The following is a 15,369-nucleotide window of genomic DNA, read 5'->3' as shown; positions in this document are numbered from 1 at the left end:
ATGGGTTATCTCATTTGCAAGAGGTGTCTTTTGCTCTGCTGAGAGAGTGATGATGAAGACTGAGAGGTTACCAGTTTCTTCGACCAGGTCAAAGCAATCAAAAAAAACTGTAATAGCAGGATTTTTTATCTATCCTGCCGTAAAGATTAGTCATAATATCATCTATTTGTTTCCATCATTCTGCATATGTTCTCCTCTGTGGCACAGTTTACTGGTCTCCCATAGGCAGCCCATTAATTGCTTGGCGCCTCTCAAGAAAAAAAAGCAGAAAAAAAGCAAACAAAGAAACAGTTTTGTTAATAGCCTGCTGCTGTTGGCTGCTGATTTGGCCCAAGTAGTAATGCCAATTTTTTTGGAACACACACAAGCATCATACTGCCACCCATCATTAGCAGGGCTCTGTGAACACAAATCTGTGTGTGTGTGTGTGTGTGTGTGTGTGTGTGTGTGTGTGTGTGTGTGTGTGTGTGTGTGTGTGTGTGTGTGTGTGTGTGTGTGTGTGTGTGTGTGTGTGTGTGTGTGTGTGTGTGTGTTTAAATGTGTGTAAATGTGCGTAAACGTGCATGCACGCATTAATGCATGTGTGGTTTTATGTATGTTTGTGTATTAATGACTGTTTGTTTATGTTTGTGTACGTGTAAGTATACGTGTGTTTTCACAGAGAAACCTTTGTAATCGCTTGTGTACCAGATTGGCACTGCCGTTTTATTTAAGTGCACACACACACACCCACACCCACACCCACACACACACACACACACACACACACACACACACACACACACACACACATATACATAGTCTTTCAGTTGTGGCATTTCTGGACAAGTTCCCATCCGCATTACTGAAGCATGAGAATGAAATTGACAGTCTTGGGCTGAAGGATGGCACAGCAGACACAAACAACTGCTGCCAGCTTCCATGGAAAGTCTCAACGGACAATGGTTTGGGGCGGCCAAATGGCACAGTTGCAATGTCCTTCTCGAGCAATTTCCTCGCAAATATTTGCACTCTTCCTGTCTGTGTGTGTGTGTGTGTGTGTGTGTGTGCTATAACAATGTCTGAAATCTCTCCTATTCTTCGAAGAAGTAGTTGTTTTCACGATTCAAGTGAAATTCTGACAATTTTTCACAGTGTAGTGACTAGGAAATTGTGTAAATTCAGTTCTAGATGATAGTTTTATTTTGAGCCAGAACATTTTGCGCACTTTGCCAATTTTTGAATCCTGCAGAAAGCTTTACACAGAAGTTGCAGTAAAACGAGGAGGAAAAAGGTCAAGGAGAGGAAGAGAAAGATAGCGATACAAGGAAAGAACTCTGTAACCCCTTGGCCCTAGCGAGGGCCAATGAAATGGAGCTTATCTTGTTTATGTGGGGAAGATAACTAGAATGCTCATCTGGCCTGAGAGAGAGAGAGGAACCTCCACCATAGCCGTATGCTGACAATGTCCACTGGAGAGTAGAGCCTGGAGACTGTGTTGTGTGTGTGTGTGTGTATGTGTGTGTGTGTGTGTGTGTGTGTGTGTGTGTGTGTGTGTGTGTGTGTGTGTGTGTGTGTGTGTGTGTGTGTGTGTATGTGTGTGTGTGTGTGTGTGTGTGTGTGTGTGTGTGTGTGTGTGTGTGTGTGTGTGTGTGTGTGTGTGTGTGTGTGTGTGTGTGTGTGTGTGTGTGTGAGAGCATGACAGCTGGAACACACACTGGCACTAACTCAACTGTTGCACAAAAGTCCAACTCAACACTTGTCATTCAAAAGCACGTTATAACATCCGTAGGGATCCGCGTGTGATTTATGAAAATGGATAACATGCCGAAGTTAGCGAAGTTGGTTGCTCCCACATGGTTGTTTTCTTTTCTTTTAAAACCAGTATTGTATTTTTTTAATAGTTAAAAAAATAGCTAGACTACAATTCTTGATTTGAATAAAATTGTTCCTTTTGCATTTACTGTTGTCAGTTTATAAATTTGAGTTTAGATGATGGCGCTGCCTGTGTTGTTTATCTCTACCTGAACAGAAATAATATTGCCAACCACTCCAACAGAGAGTCATCCAACAGAGTTATTTGAAGTGATGGATAGGTATGGATCATGGCTTGCCTTGTAATTAAGAGAGATTGCTATTTTCCCCTCAGAATGGGCTCTCCTATCCTGATCTGTAATTATATGTTGTTCAAACATAGAGGGGAGTGTCCCTGGTTATTGTGCAGCCAGCTTTACCACCACAACAAGTGCCAGCATCACTGATTTTCTGCATTTGCTTTTACAGTTTTAATTCTCTTCTAGTTTTTAATTAAAAACAAAGCAGAATTTCTTTTTATCTGCCACAGTTTTGGACCCTTCACTGCATTGCCTCTTTTATATGCCTAATGGATCATGGCAGGAAGACAGTGCCTGTGTGTGTGGTGTGTGTGTGTGTAGTCCCAGGTAGTGCCCTGGTGACCTCCACATAGTGACACTGACGTGCAATAATGATAAATGCCCTGATAGAGTGAAGTAAGGACACACCTGGATAATGTTAAAGTGAGAAACTCAGAAACCTTAAACGTTACAAGATGCTGACCTCCTTGTTTAATTAAGTGCAGCGTTCTGCTTTTAAACATTTACTGCCACCCACTTCACTCTTCCTGCAACACCTTCAATTAAATTTAGCCTTTAACAAATGAATGGACATGTCAGAAAAGGAAAGAGCAATACAGGTTGGGAAATGTTTTTTTGTGGGCTGATTAATACTTTTTTTGGGGGGGTTAAATCTTAAAACTGAGCGGCCACAGAACGTAACATTTGACCCCTGTGAGTAAGTATAGCCTATAGGCGGTCTCTGCACCACACACATACATGGGAGTATATTTCAGTGTAAAGCTGTGACCCCCTTGTTTTCCAGTAAGAGGAAATTGTCATGCAATGACCCAGTGACCACACTGGAAACCACTTCCCCTTTGTTATGATTTTGTATGGCTTAACCACCTCATTTCCCATGTTCTGGCCCTCCAGAATACAGTCTAGCCCACACATTTTGTCACATCCACATTGCTCTGCTGTTACTGCCATCTCTGACCTTTCAATGGTGTGTTGACAAAGACACCGAAAGCCTCAAAATTGCAAAACTTCACAAATGTAGCATCCACTCCACGTTTAGTGTGTGAGTGGGTGGTAAAGATCCTTCTCATGCTTTTTAGATCAGACGTGAATCAAAGACAAACACTGAAATTGCGCAGTTGTTTTTGTGTGCCAAAATAGTTTGTTTTTGTCTCATCCTCATACCCTTGAAGTCTTAGGAGGTTTGCACATCATAAACTGTGAAACAAATAGAATTCAAGAAGTCATAATCAACATAAATAAACAGATTTGATCAAGAAGAAAACGCAATACCCCTGACCATCTTCTCTTCTCCTCACACAGTTTTACTTTGAACAAAATCCACTAAAACTTCCCCTTCATTGTTAATATGTCAGATCCTATGGTTACATAATTAGGAAAGCCTCTTCGCAGCTCCTGGTTGATTAGGAATCAACAATTAGATAGTTTTGTGGGGCGCTGAAGAAACACAATCCCCTCTTTATACTCTGGCTTCACTGTAACCACCTCAGAGCTCATGCAAGGATGTAGACTAAATTATGTTTCATATTATGACATTAAGAGCTTTCGATTAGATAAAAGTGTTATTAATAAGAGAGAGAGAGAGAGAGAGAGAGAGAGAGAGAGAGAGAGAGAGAGAGAGAGAGAGAGAGAGAGAGAGAGACTGGATGCACACCATACACAGGAGTTTTGACGATTCCAGGGGGCCAGTACAGTTTGTCCTGGCCATAGAGGTTCTGTGGTATGACCCCCTTTCCCTCTGATTCTCCCTCTCTCTGTCTCTTTCTCTCAATCTCATTCCCCTCTCTCTATCCCTCTTTTCAGTCCACAGCAATTAGAGAGGCAAAGTGGGAAAAGAGGAATGTGTGAGCACGCTTTGTGAAGATCGAGAGAAAGAGAGAGGGAGTACAAGAGAGAAAGTGAGAGATAAAGAGAGAGGGAGAGATGAGAGAGACAGAGGAGGGGAGGAGAAGAAAGGAGAGGAGAAGGCCTGTCTTAATTGGCCTGTGTGGCCACGCTGGGCTGTGATGGACTGGGCTTGCCAAACCCTGTGCCTCAATAGTTGGCCTGGCCTTACATGCATCCCGTGCATCCGGCCAACCACAACTAACTCTAGTGTGCTCTTTGGCAGTATCCAATGTCAGGCCTGGGAGAGTTGTGCCACCCACATCTACACTCCGCTCCACAGTTCAGGAGGCCTCTCTTATGCGGATGGATGCGTGGGTTGGGGTTTAAGGTTTATTTGGCTCCACCAGTTTAGGTTTAGGTGGCATTTATGCGTTCTTTCTATTGTTTACTTATTTAGGATAATGTTATAATGATTTTAGGTTCCAGATTTAGACGCAGATGTAAATTTAAATTTGAGTTAAAAATGCTCCCCAAATTATATCTTGGACACAAGAAAAAATACGTTTCAGCCTTCCACGTTATTCAGTTCTATCAAGGATTTTGCATAACTAAGTCATGAATGCACTGTAATGTAACAATGTAATCCAAATAAAGTGTTTTTTTTTAGAGAGTTTGCCACACCACTGTGGCATCAGTTTAACAATCTTGATAAGATCTAACATTCAAATTTACCAATCAGCAAATATACGTCTGGACGTGATGTGGCCCGGTTTGGCTTGTTTTGGTTGACTTATGTTGTGCCAAAAGCTGCTCTGTCGGGCCCACTGGTGACGTGATGAGCCCTGAGGACCAGAGAGACCCTGATCTCATTGCCAATCTCTGGAGAGTCATATGTATAAACACTTGCAGGGAACAGGCTTAGTCCCAAAGTGGCTTCTTGAGAGCACACACACACCTGCCAGTAGTTAAAAAAATCAGTGAGTAAAGTATTTTATTGGGAATGACACTTTAAAAACTCTGCACTAATCATGCATTTATCAATAAAGGGAATGGAGTAATGGTCGCTTTTTTAAAATCAGTGAAAATATGTCAACATCTGCAAGTGTGTTTGCATGCAAGTTCAGTATGTGCATGATTGTGTGTGAACTTGTGCAGCTTCTAACCATCTTTCGGAAATAAACTATTTTTGACAGCATCCACTTCCAGCTTAGTGTTTTTCCCTTGTTTTGCAGGGGGATGGACTTCTTAGTAGGGCAATAAGGTTTCATGAGACAGGCAAAGGTGATTTAATTGAGCGCTTTATTACCATAAAACACAGAACACACGCTCCTTTACTCTGATAGCTGACCTGCTTCTCCACTTTCCCAGAAGCAACACATGTGCATCTCATCAATGTAAGGCAGAACGTTGCACTAATGCCAAAAACAAGGGAGATTTCTCCCTCCTGGTTGTAAAGTTCAAACTCTTTGATGCCAACCAAAAACAGAAGAGAGAGCTACAGAAGGGACTGTGCTGCACCAAGATAACCCCATAGCCCGAAACTGTTCCATTCTGGGAACAAAGATACTATAGTGTAAATCTGCCCAGTAACTGACATCCCATGGGTATGTGCATGCATGTCAACAATGAAAGGTTGTGCCATTTTCAGAATATGCATGTGATAATTTGAGACATGTTGGTTACTAAACTTAGCCACTGAAATGGAGCTTGCTCCAGTAGTTAGAAAGCCACTGGAGGATGAAGGGATGGATGTACGTATGGGTGTGTCAGAGGCAGTGAGAACAGGTCAGGTTTAGTGTGGCATGCTGCAGAGGAAAGACGGAGGAGTTGCGGCCAGTCTGCTTGCCACTCTGGAGAGCTAATTTCCGCTTTGGCACACTATACACTATCACAGACAGACAGAGACAGACAGACGGACAGAGACAGACATGGACTCAGGCAGAGATGGAGAGAGTTAGAGACAAGGGAGGGGAAAGGGGCAGGGTGGGGGAGAGAGAGATAGAAAGAGAGAGGGTACTAAAAGCAGCCGGAGATTCTCTGCAATGCCTTAAGATGTAATAAATAATTTACAGGGTACATAAGGTTTAATTGATATGAAAAGATTTCAAAAATGGCTGTCCCGAGACAGGCACTGAACAAAGCAGTAAATCTTTTAGACATTGTATGTTTGATAAAATGTTTTTTTATTGATATTAAAAATGAAAGTACATGAATTGTGCATTTCGGACGTTCTAGCGTGCAGAGGTTAAATCAATAAAATACACACAGGCTGAGTGAGCTACTGACACAGAAAAAGTTGCCATTGCTTGGCAAGGTATCTCTTCATATTCAGCGAAAAGAAGTGGTTGTCTTTCACGCCATTCATAAGAACACTAGAGTAGCCTGTTTGAACATTACAATAGTGAATGAATGCAGTCCTAGCAGGAAAATATAGAATAAAATAGAAAATATAATAATATTATCAATAATAATAATATAATAATAATAATAATTGCACTGCCTGCTTTGTTGCACAACTGAAGTAGAATATAATTAGAGACAGCCTTGATAATTGAGATCTCTCTGACAGAAAGAAGATATAAAGTATTGGCTTGACTGTTCACCACAGCAGGGCGAGTATCCATTAAATCTCCATTTCATGGGTGATGCATGACAGAATAGAGGAGGAAACTATTATGTGGCACAGAATGACCTTGTTTCTGACATGGGCTTCAGTGGTTTGTCACAGAGAGCTGTATCATTGTGACCAGGTGTGGGCAACAACCTCAATTGCACTTCCACAACAAGATTATCGCTGACACTCAACTACTGCACTTCTCCCTCGGAGAGCATAGATTGTTTTTTTTTCCTGAGTGCTTCAGAAATGGTCCAGCGTGATAGCCCTTCATCAATGCATAATGAATGGATCATTGGAAGATTGTTGAGGGGTGATGGCTGGCTGACAACCCCGCCCTCCCTCGCCATGCAAATACCTATACTGCTGATCCATAAGATCAGGGGCATTATCTTGTACAAACAGAGCAGAAAGGACATATAGATAGACAGACATACTGACATACAGACAGACAGACAGACAGACAGACAGTGAGGTGTTGAGCGATGATATGCTCTCTCCTTAAAAGACAATGACCTTTAAGTGACCTTTGACGGTTACTGGCATCATAGCAACATCATTACCTCAGATTAAGGCATCGACACAATGACTCGTGTAAGTCACATTTAAGCTAAACCCTAAAATCTACAACTGACCGGACATTTATGGCCTCGTGACCCAAACCAACACGACATCAGTGGCACCGGCACATAGGCAAGATGCTCCTTATAAGATCATAGGACACCATGCACAATTACAAAGACATGGTTTAATGAAGGACTGATCATTCTCCCGCCAGCAATACTAAAGTGGCTTCAAAACATAGTGGGTTTGAGTACAATCAATGTTGAACAGTAATTTTTCCAAGAATAAAGTTACTCATTGATGCTTTCCTTTTCACAGATAACCCCTGACAGGCTTCTGGAAATCCATGCGGACCAACGTATTCAGAGTATGTGCCTATTTCTGTGACATAACATACCTAAGCAATCCAGGCTGTTAAAATATTAATTTAAAGTAACTATGGCAAAGGAAAAAGGCAAAAAAAGACATTATTTTTGGTACAAAGCATCTACAAAAAAAGCCTTACAACTCCAATTGGAAAACAGAGATCATACAAAATAAATCCGTCAGTTGAGCATCAGTGCTATGTATATTATTTGGACCAATTTTTCAAATATATTTTATAACAAAATAAATAATGCCTTTATACAGTGCCCTTATTTGTATTTCAACAAACAAACAAAAAAGCTTGGCGGCTCATTACGCAAGATACAGCTCAGACTAAAGGAAAATAACACAACGTCCCTGGAAACTAATTATATATCTATATATATATATCTATATATATATATATATCTATATATATATATATATTTATATATATATTTATATTTATATATACATATATATAGATGTGTGTGTGTGTGTGTGTATATATATATATATGTATATATATATATATATTCAAGTATTTGTTTTCAGGCAAAAGCATGTGAATACTACTGATATACAATAAAAATAAAATGTTAGTTGACATTATTGCTGTTTTTTTCCCTTTGAATTGTAATTTTGTGCCTTTCTTTAGAACTGTAAAATAACATCATAACAATAACCATGGAAACAAAAATATATGCCTAACTTGGAAAAAACAGGAATGTCACGGTACCAGAAACTGAAGGGGTTTTCCTTTTTTTTCATTGAAACATTGATATGAAAAGAAAACAGAAAAAAAAGACAAAATAAAAATAATCATCATTATCCCACTTGCTCTTTGTCCATGCCATGTTACTTCCTGTCAGAGCAGTCTGCAAAGTCATGGCAAACCGGAAGTACTGTCCCAGAATTATAGTACTGTCTCAATCCAGGCGGTCCACAGTGTCCTATATGTGTCCTCACAAGGCTCCCTGTGTCTTGCAGGGAAAGGTGGAACAGGGACTGGGTCTCAGGTCCTCCTTGCCGCTTATGCTGGCAAGCTAGTGATGAGCAGCCGCTAGCACTCGCTGTGAGCCTAGATGCCGACACAGCCCGTATCTTTTCTCAGTGACGCTTCCCCCTTGACACTGCCACTGCCATGAGCTCCCCCATATCCTTTATCTTCCTCTTATTTTTAAAAGTCACTCTTTCCTTAAAACGGAAAGTTTAATATTCATTCAAAGAAAAAAACGTGCTTTTCAACCTCTTCTTTGAGTCCATTCCCAAAGCTAGCACCATTACATTTTTTTAAGCTACACGTTCATTGTTCATAAAAAAATAGTGCCATTTTTTTCTTTACTTTGACGTAATCCGTGGCAATGTGCAATTTTGCAGACTCTTTTCTGCTTTTTGTTTGTGATCAAAAGGTGCTGGAACAGGAATCTAATTTTACAAAATAATTCCTTACAGTGTGGAAGTCCCTTTATAGGTAGAGGTGCAAACTAATAAGAAAAACAACTAACAGAGATTTTCTTTTTGCCTCAGGAAAAATGATGTGGAATGGATTCTTTCATGCAAGCTGCTCTTCACTTTCAGTTGTCTTCCACGAGGACAAAAAAAACATTCCACTGGGTGTCCTCTTGACACTTGCAAACCACTGATCTCTTTCATCTTCTTTTCTCTCTTCCCTTTTTTCTTCTTCTTAAGGATCCACCTGAATTGCATTCAGCCGAATTGTTAACTTTTTGTTCATCGTTTGTGTTTGTGCCTTTTGTGTCAATGACTGAAAGAGAGAGGGAGCGAAAGAGTTCAGACAGGAAGAATGTGAAGGCATGTTTGTGTGTCGGAGGAGGATGGGTGGGTGGGGTTGAGGGGGGCATTAGAAAAGGGCCAGAGGGTCAAGAAGTAGTGGATGAGAGCAGGGGGAGGGATTGGTGGGCTCGGACAGGGCAGGGGAGGTCAAAGAGGACTGCCACAGAAATGACGTCAGAGACAAAGCTATAATCCCCTAGTCTTTTTTTCTCCCTCCAAACTCTTGTCTGTGCAAAGGGCTGGCAGCGGGCTCATTTGTGGTTGACATAGTTGTCCGTGGCGAGCAAGACAGGAGGCAGTTTGCTGGGCAGGCTGATCAGAGGCCTGTGGAAGACTGCCTGCTCCTGGGCTTTGATCTTCTCCGCCTGCCTCCGAAACTTTTTGGCCCTCAGGATGGCGGGGACACCCCTCCGGAGCCGCTGGGCCGCCTTCCTCTGCCACACCTCGTATTTGGAATACTTCACGGTCACATGCTGCTTCCTTGGGACTTCCTATTGTGGCGTGCAGGCGAAAATAGAGGAAAAGGGGAAAAGAGGGAGTCAGTTCATTAGTTGTGATAAGATGCTGTGCAAGTGCTTATTACAATAGAGGAAAGCCTTGCTTATTTTGTCAGAACACTCAGTCATTGTTGGGTCATTTGAAATCAAATGTCATTCTTATAACACCCAGCGTCATAACAGTCTCGCCTGGCCTCCAGCTAGCCCTTGTTTTGGTTTCCTTCACTGAGAGAAGCTGTCAGCAAACGCTTAGTTAAGCCTCTTTTACATACTGTCAAAAGGGAAGGGCGGTCACCAGCCTCATATACATATGAGAAGCACATCGTCGTCCACACAACGACCCGCTGAACTGACTAACCTCCACAGGCCGAGTCAAACGCCACATAAAAACACATTGTCATAATAAAACCTTTGTGTTTACACTGGAAACTCCTTTAAACAGTGTTAGGTGTTTTACTAAGCACCACAGATTGAGGAAAAAGTGGGAGTGGAAGCAGCAAAGTTAAAATTTATGTGTCAGTAGCCAGTGCTCTATCTGAATGGCTTGTTTTGGTCCTGCCACTTGAGGAGTGTTTATCCCCCTTCATTCACTCCAGGCCTGCTCAATAGCCTAAGAACAGCTGGCCCGCAGAGCAGGCTGTACCGGTCAACTCTCCCTGCCTACACAAGCTAGGGACATGTCCCAACTAATTCCCTTTTAGCCTCTTTTTTCTTGCATTTCATATAGAGGCTACTTTCCTGTAGTCATTCGCATTCATTTTGTCTTTACATCACAATGGCAATCTAATGCTACTGATACTGTTTTTCTAACAAGTCAAAGCATTAAACATCTTTCCAGCCTTGTCTAAAGCAGGGTTGAAGGGATTTGAAGAGGCCTGGAAGGCAGCCACAGCTTAGTCTTGTGATCGCAGTGAAAAGACCAGAAAGGCTTTGATGATTCCTTGCAAGTTTATGACATATTTCAGAGAAGCTAAGCTGGCCAGGTCAGGTATTTTTGACCGTGCAGACCAAAATGCATGCCAGTTTGGGGGAGCTTGCTGTTCCGTGACTAACAATCACACACTCAGAACTCACTGTTTTGTTATGGACTAGCAGTCTCTAACATCTCACAGACTTTCTCTATCTCTCTATCTCACACACACACACACACACACACACACACACACACACACACACACACACACACACACACACACACACTCACACACTCACACACTCACACACTCACACACTCACACACACACACACACACACACACACACACACACACACACACACACACACACACACACACACAAGACTGTGAGTATGTATCCGGAATATGATGTACTGCGACTGTCTTGATGTTTTCCACAATGCTCAGCATTTTGCATGGATGCTAACTGCTTACCAATGACCATTTGAACCAGATAAACCTGTCTTTGCGTGGGTTTCAGTCTGTACTCTTTACTCAGTTTCAGGGACATGGGGGTAAGGCTCAGAGGTGAATGGAGATACAGGAGATAGGAGGACAGATAGAGATGAAGATTAGAATTGTTTCCCATACTGGCGTGTTGTTGTTGTTGAAATGTACCTGTTTTAGTGCGGGCATGACGGGTATGACCTGCAGAGAGGTGGCCGACACGTCCCTTTCGGACTTGGCGGGTTTGGCACAGTACTGCTCCAGCAGGTTGAGGTCACAGCTACGGAAACAACACTCCTCTACGATCCCACGGTTCTGGTTGCGCCGGTTGCTTCCCCTGCTGGTTGGCCTACCTGAGGAGAAACACAACAATGGATGAAGAAAGGCCACGAAGAGTGCAAGGTTAAGCCCTGAGAACATAACACCAGCATCAGTAATGAAGCTAGGTTGTTTTTTGCAGGATTACTTTGACAATCATAGCAGTCCATGGAGCAAAGAGGATAAAAGGAAATCTATGACCAACTGCAACAAATCTTTTTGTTTGTAGAGGATAATCTGATTAGGGCTATCTGGAAGTCATTTAATGAGTGAATACACAAGTAAACACCCTGTGCTGTAGACACCAAAAGAGAGTGATGGAGACAGACAGCTAAGCTTTCAGACAGACCTTTGGGTGAGCACATACATAATATGGAAACTCTTCTGTGACCTTGTCCTTTGTCAAGTCAGCATAAACAAAGAGGGTGAGGAGGGGGAGAGAGAGAGGAGGGGCAGAGAGTTAGAGAAAACAGGAGAAAAGGGATCAGTGCAGAGAGAGAGAGGGTGTGTGAGGGGGAAATGCAAAACAAATGAGGAAAAGAAGAAAGTCGTGGAGAGAAAGATATGAAAGAATAAGCTGAGGGGGGTGGAGGGTTAGCATGTTGCACAGGGGCTATCCACGACCAATAAAGAAGTCCTGTGCCCAAATCCCATGAGAGGGAAGGCTAGATTTGTTTGCAGGAAGAGGAACATGGGGGAGAAAGAGAGGGCGATCCAGGGGGAGGAGAAGCAGAAGAGGTAGAGAAGGGAGAACATCTATATGTTGGCCTAAATTAGATAATGATCCTTCTGATCGGAGAGACGCTTCTGTGGCACGCAGCACACAAAAAAAACACCTGACTGCAGACAGAGGGAAGATAGCCTATATTTGTGGAGAAAAAAAATGCCAATATACTGGGGGAAAGTGAACAGTCATGTCACTGCAGACAGTGCAAACAGAAGCTTATCCATTTGATGATTAACAAGCAGCACAATGCATTCCCATGATGCTTTACAACTATCCCCACCATCGCTACAATGGAAGCAATAATCAGAATTGATGTTAATGATCCGTCCTCTTAACCTGGCATCACCCCCCCTCCGGATCATCAGTGTGGTCGGCTAGCCTGGGAACACTGGTGCTGAGGTGACTGGTATGCCTCTTGGGGTGCTATTACTTTACTGGTAAACAAGCAGCCCATTGTGTCGCGCTGTGTCGTGTGTGCCTTCACAGTTCGCCGGCCTTTCAGATGCAATGAGAGGTATGGCAGAATGCGCACACTCAGCAGAGCAGCCTGGACGAGGTCTTGAGACACACAGCTGGCTATAATCTCTCTCTCTCTCTCTCTCTCTCTCTCTCTCTCTCTCTCGCTCTTCTCTCTCTCTCTCTCTCTCTCTCTCTCTCTCTCTCTCTCTCTCTCTCTCTCTCTCTCTCTCTCTCTCTCTCTCTCTCTCTCCATGTGTGTGTGTGTGTGCGCGCGCGTGTCGAGTGCGTGAGAAAGAAAAATACCAAACACGCATACCACTCAGCCACAGACAGAGCGATAGTCTCAGCTATCCAAACAGATGTGCGCGAATGAAGAACAGAGAGACTCAACGGAGGGGCATAGAAAACAAGCGAAACAGCGCTTGTGCAGCCCTTTATGCAAGCGTGTGCTCATTGGGAAACCTACTGAAATAGAAGCCTCTGTCTTCACAGACAAACTGCAGCGCATCCACCAGCTCTCCCCCACACAGCGTCTCCGCCGAGGCTACTTCCACAACGTAGAGCGTCAGGGCCAACGCAAACAGCAGCGCGCGACTGGACGAAGACATCTTCTTGACCTGCAGGCAAAAAGAAAAAAAGACACAATGCAGAATAAAGCACCGGATCGACAAATGCCACCACACGTTTCAGAAGTGGCATTAAAAAACATCTCCAGTGACAGCCAGATGTTGCACTTTATTGTGATATAAAAGGATCGCACTCTTTACGCGTTCACATCTGCATGCTTGAACAAGATGAAGGACTTCCAGTGTTAAATGCGTTTTGTATGTGTTGACCTGCGAGCTCAGAAGAAGCACATTGCGTGAGGCAAATGATGCCAAATGTGCATCCCACCCCCCCACCCCCACCAAAACAAAAATGTCATGAGTCGCTGTCACTGTGTTGCACCTGAGAGAAGTGCTTATTCTGGAGGAAAATCTAGACCGTATCTCTGGCGTTCACACTCTTACACAACTCCCGAGAAGTTGCAAGACCGGCTGCTCGATAGTTAAGTTGAAAAGCCAGACTCAGCATATATTTTCCCCTTGCTCACCCTGTAGTGAGCTCACTGACCCTCAGACCTACCGCCCCCTATCTGCCGACAAAAAGACCAGCTGTTTGCTCCGAGTCCTGCGAACGGCGCACCATCCAGACCAAAGGATTAAACAAAATACCTCTCAACTCGTTTCTTCTTCTATCCTATCAGGTAACCTGTTGCACAAATGCTTCAAAGCTTCAAGCGCCCTCCGTGTCAGTCGTGCATCTTAAACTTTCCCTTTTGCATGCACATTAAGAGGTGTCCAGTTGCTCAATATTGCAAAAAAAAAAAAAGATGCGATCAATGCACCGGCTCAGCACCAGGCGGTTTTCACACTTATAAAACCAAGAAAAAAATTGGTTATAACCATGCCAGAGGTCTGTCAATACCCGCGCAGCACAACCGGAGAGTATAAAACTATTCGTTCCCTCTGGTTACCTTCATTCTGCTGCTCTCCGTTCTCCGGCAGGTGTGGCAAAGTGAGAGGTGTCCGTGTCTTTTCTGGGTCTCCATGTCAGTTGGCAGTAGTCAAAATGTTGGGGTTATTTGGTTGGACAGATAGCAGGTGAGTTAGTTTCCCAGTTGGTGCGGCTATAGAGATGATGAGTGAGAGGCTGTCCCTAAAACCAGGCGACAGGCAAAAGTTCTCAGGGAGAAGTATTATATACCCAAACACGCCCCTACATCCACACCCCACCCCCTCGCTCCTCCTCTTCACGGCTGGTAAAAAAAAAAATGGTCCAGAGACGTTTTATGGAAAAGTGCTTAAAGGGAGAAAAGGCAAAAAAAAAAAAAAAGAAAAAGAAAAAGAAAGAGAGAAGGAGAGTGAGTGAGAGTCACAAAATATGGAACAATTCCATAGGCATTTTCCACGTTTACGCACTGTAACCTACAATCAAAATGTTTACACACAGGATGCAGACTGAACATGTAAAGACGTAATTCCTCTCACTCCAAGAAAATGTCAATGTCCGCCCCACTGTGATTAAGATTAACATTCAGAGTGGAAGCAGTGTGGCCAAGATCTGCGGCTTTCCTCTGACTCAGGTGTAGATGTCGTCACCGGGGTCAAATGTGTCAGAGTTAAGGTTGATTAGTAAGGTCATCCTAAAGGCAGGGGGATGATGCAGCAGTGACTGACTGGTGCAGAGGTGTCAGATGCTTTCTTCACTATGGGTGCTGCATTATAGTGACCCCCCCCCCCCCCCCCCCCACACACACACACACACACACACACACAAAAAAAAAACCCATACACACACACACACACACACACACGCACGCACACACACACACACACACACACACACACACACACACACACACACACACACACACACACACACAAAAGCAAATCAGTGCATCGTTCAAACACTGTTCATCCAGATGTTGCACATGCGCTTTCACAACAGACAAGTGGCTGCATACATCCAGCTCCAAAGTTTGCTTTCCTTTATAGAACTGTATGAGGGTTCCCTTATATAAATGGGACTTCTGCAGAAGGTAAGGATCCGGACATGTCTTCAGACTGACACCTAGTGGTCAGAGGAGTGAACTTCGTTTGTTTGTCTCGCAGCTTTTATAAGGTTGGAGTTCATCAGTGAGCGCTGGGCAGCTGCCCAATGATATAACAACATCTTACCTAACC

At 43.3% G+C, this 15,369-nt stretch overlaps 1 protein-coding gene across 1 annotated transcript; it reads right to left on the bottom strand.

Annotated features, from left to right (window-relative positions):
* Positions 1-5,463: 5,463 nt before the first annotated feature.
* igf2b (insulin-like growth factor 2b) lies at positions 5,464-14,336 on the bottom strand. The gene is made up of 4 exons (XM_083916778.1): positions 14,160-14,336; positions 13,110-13,260; positions 11,311-11,492; positions 5,464-9,731 (listed from the first exon to the last, which is right to left on the bottom strand). Exons 1-4 carry the CDS (start codon positions 14,232-14,234, stop codon positions 9,492-9,494), a joined length of 648 nt encoding a protein of 215 aa, XP_083772904.1. The 5' UTR covers positions 14,235-14,336; the 3' UTR covers positions 5,464-9,491.
* Positions 14,337-15,369: the final 1,033 nt, after the last annotated feature.

The sequence above is a fragment of the Echiichthys vipera genome (assembly GCF_963691815.1).
Source record: "Echiichthys vipera genome assembly, chromosome: 7".
Taxonomy (NCBI): Eukaryota; Metazoa; Chordata; class Actinopteri; order Perciformes; family Trachinidae; genus Echiichthys; species Echiichthys vipera.
This window is presented reverse-complemented; position numbering and strand designations above follow the sequence as displayed.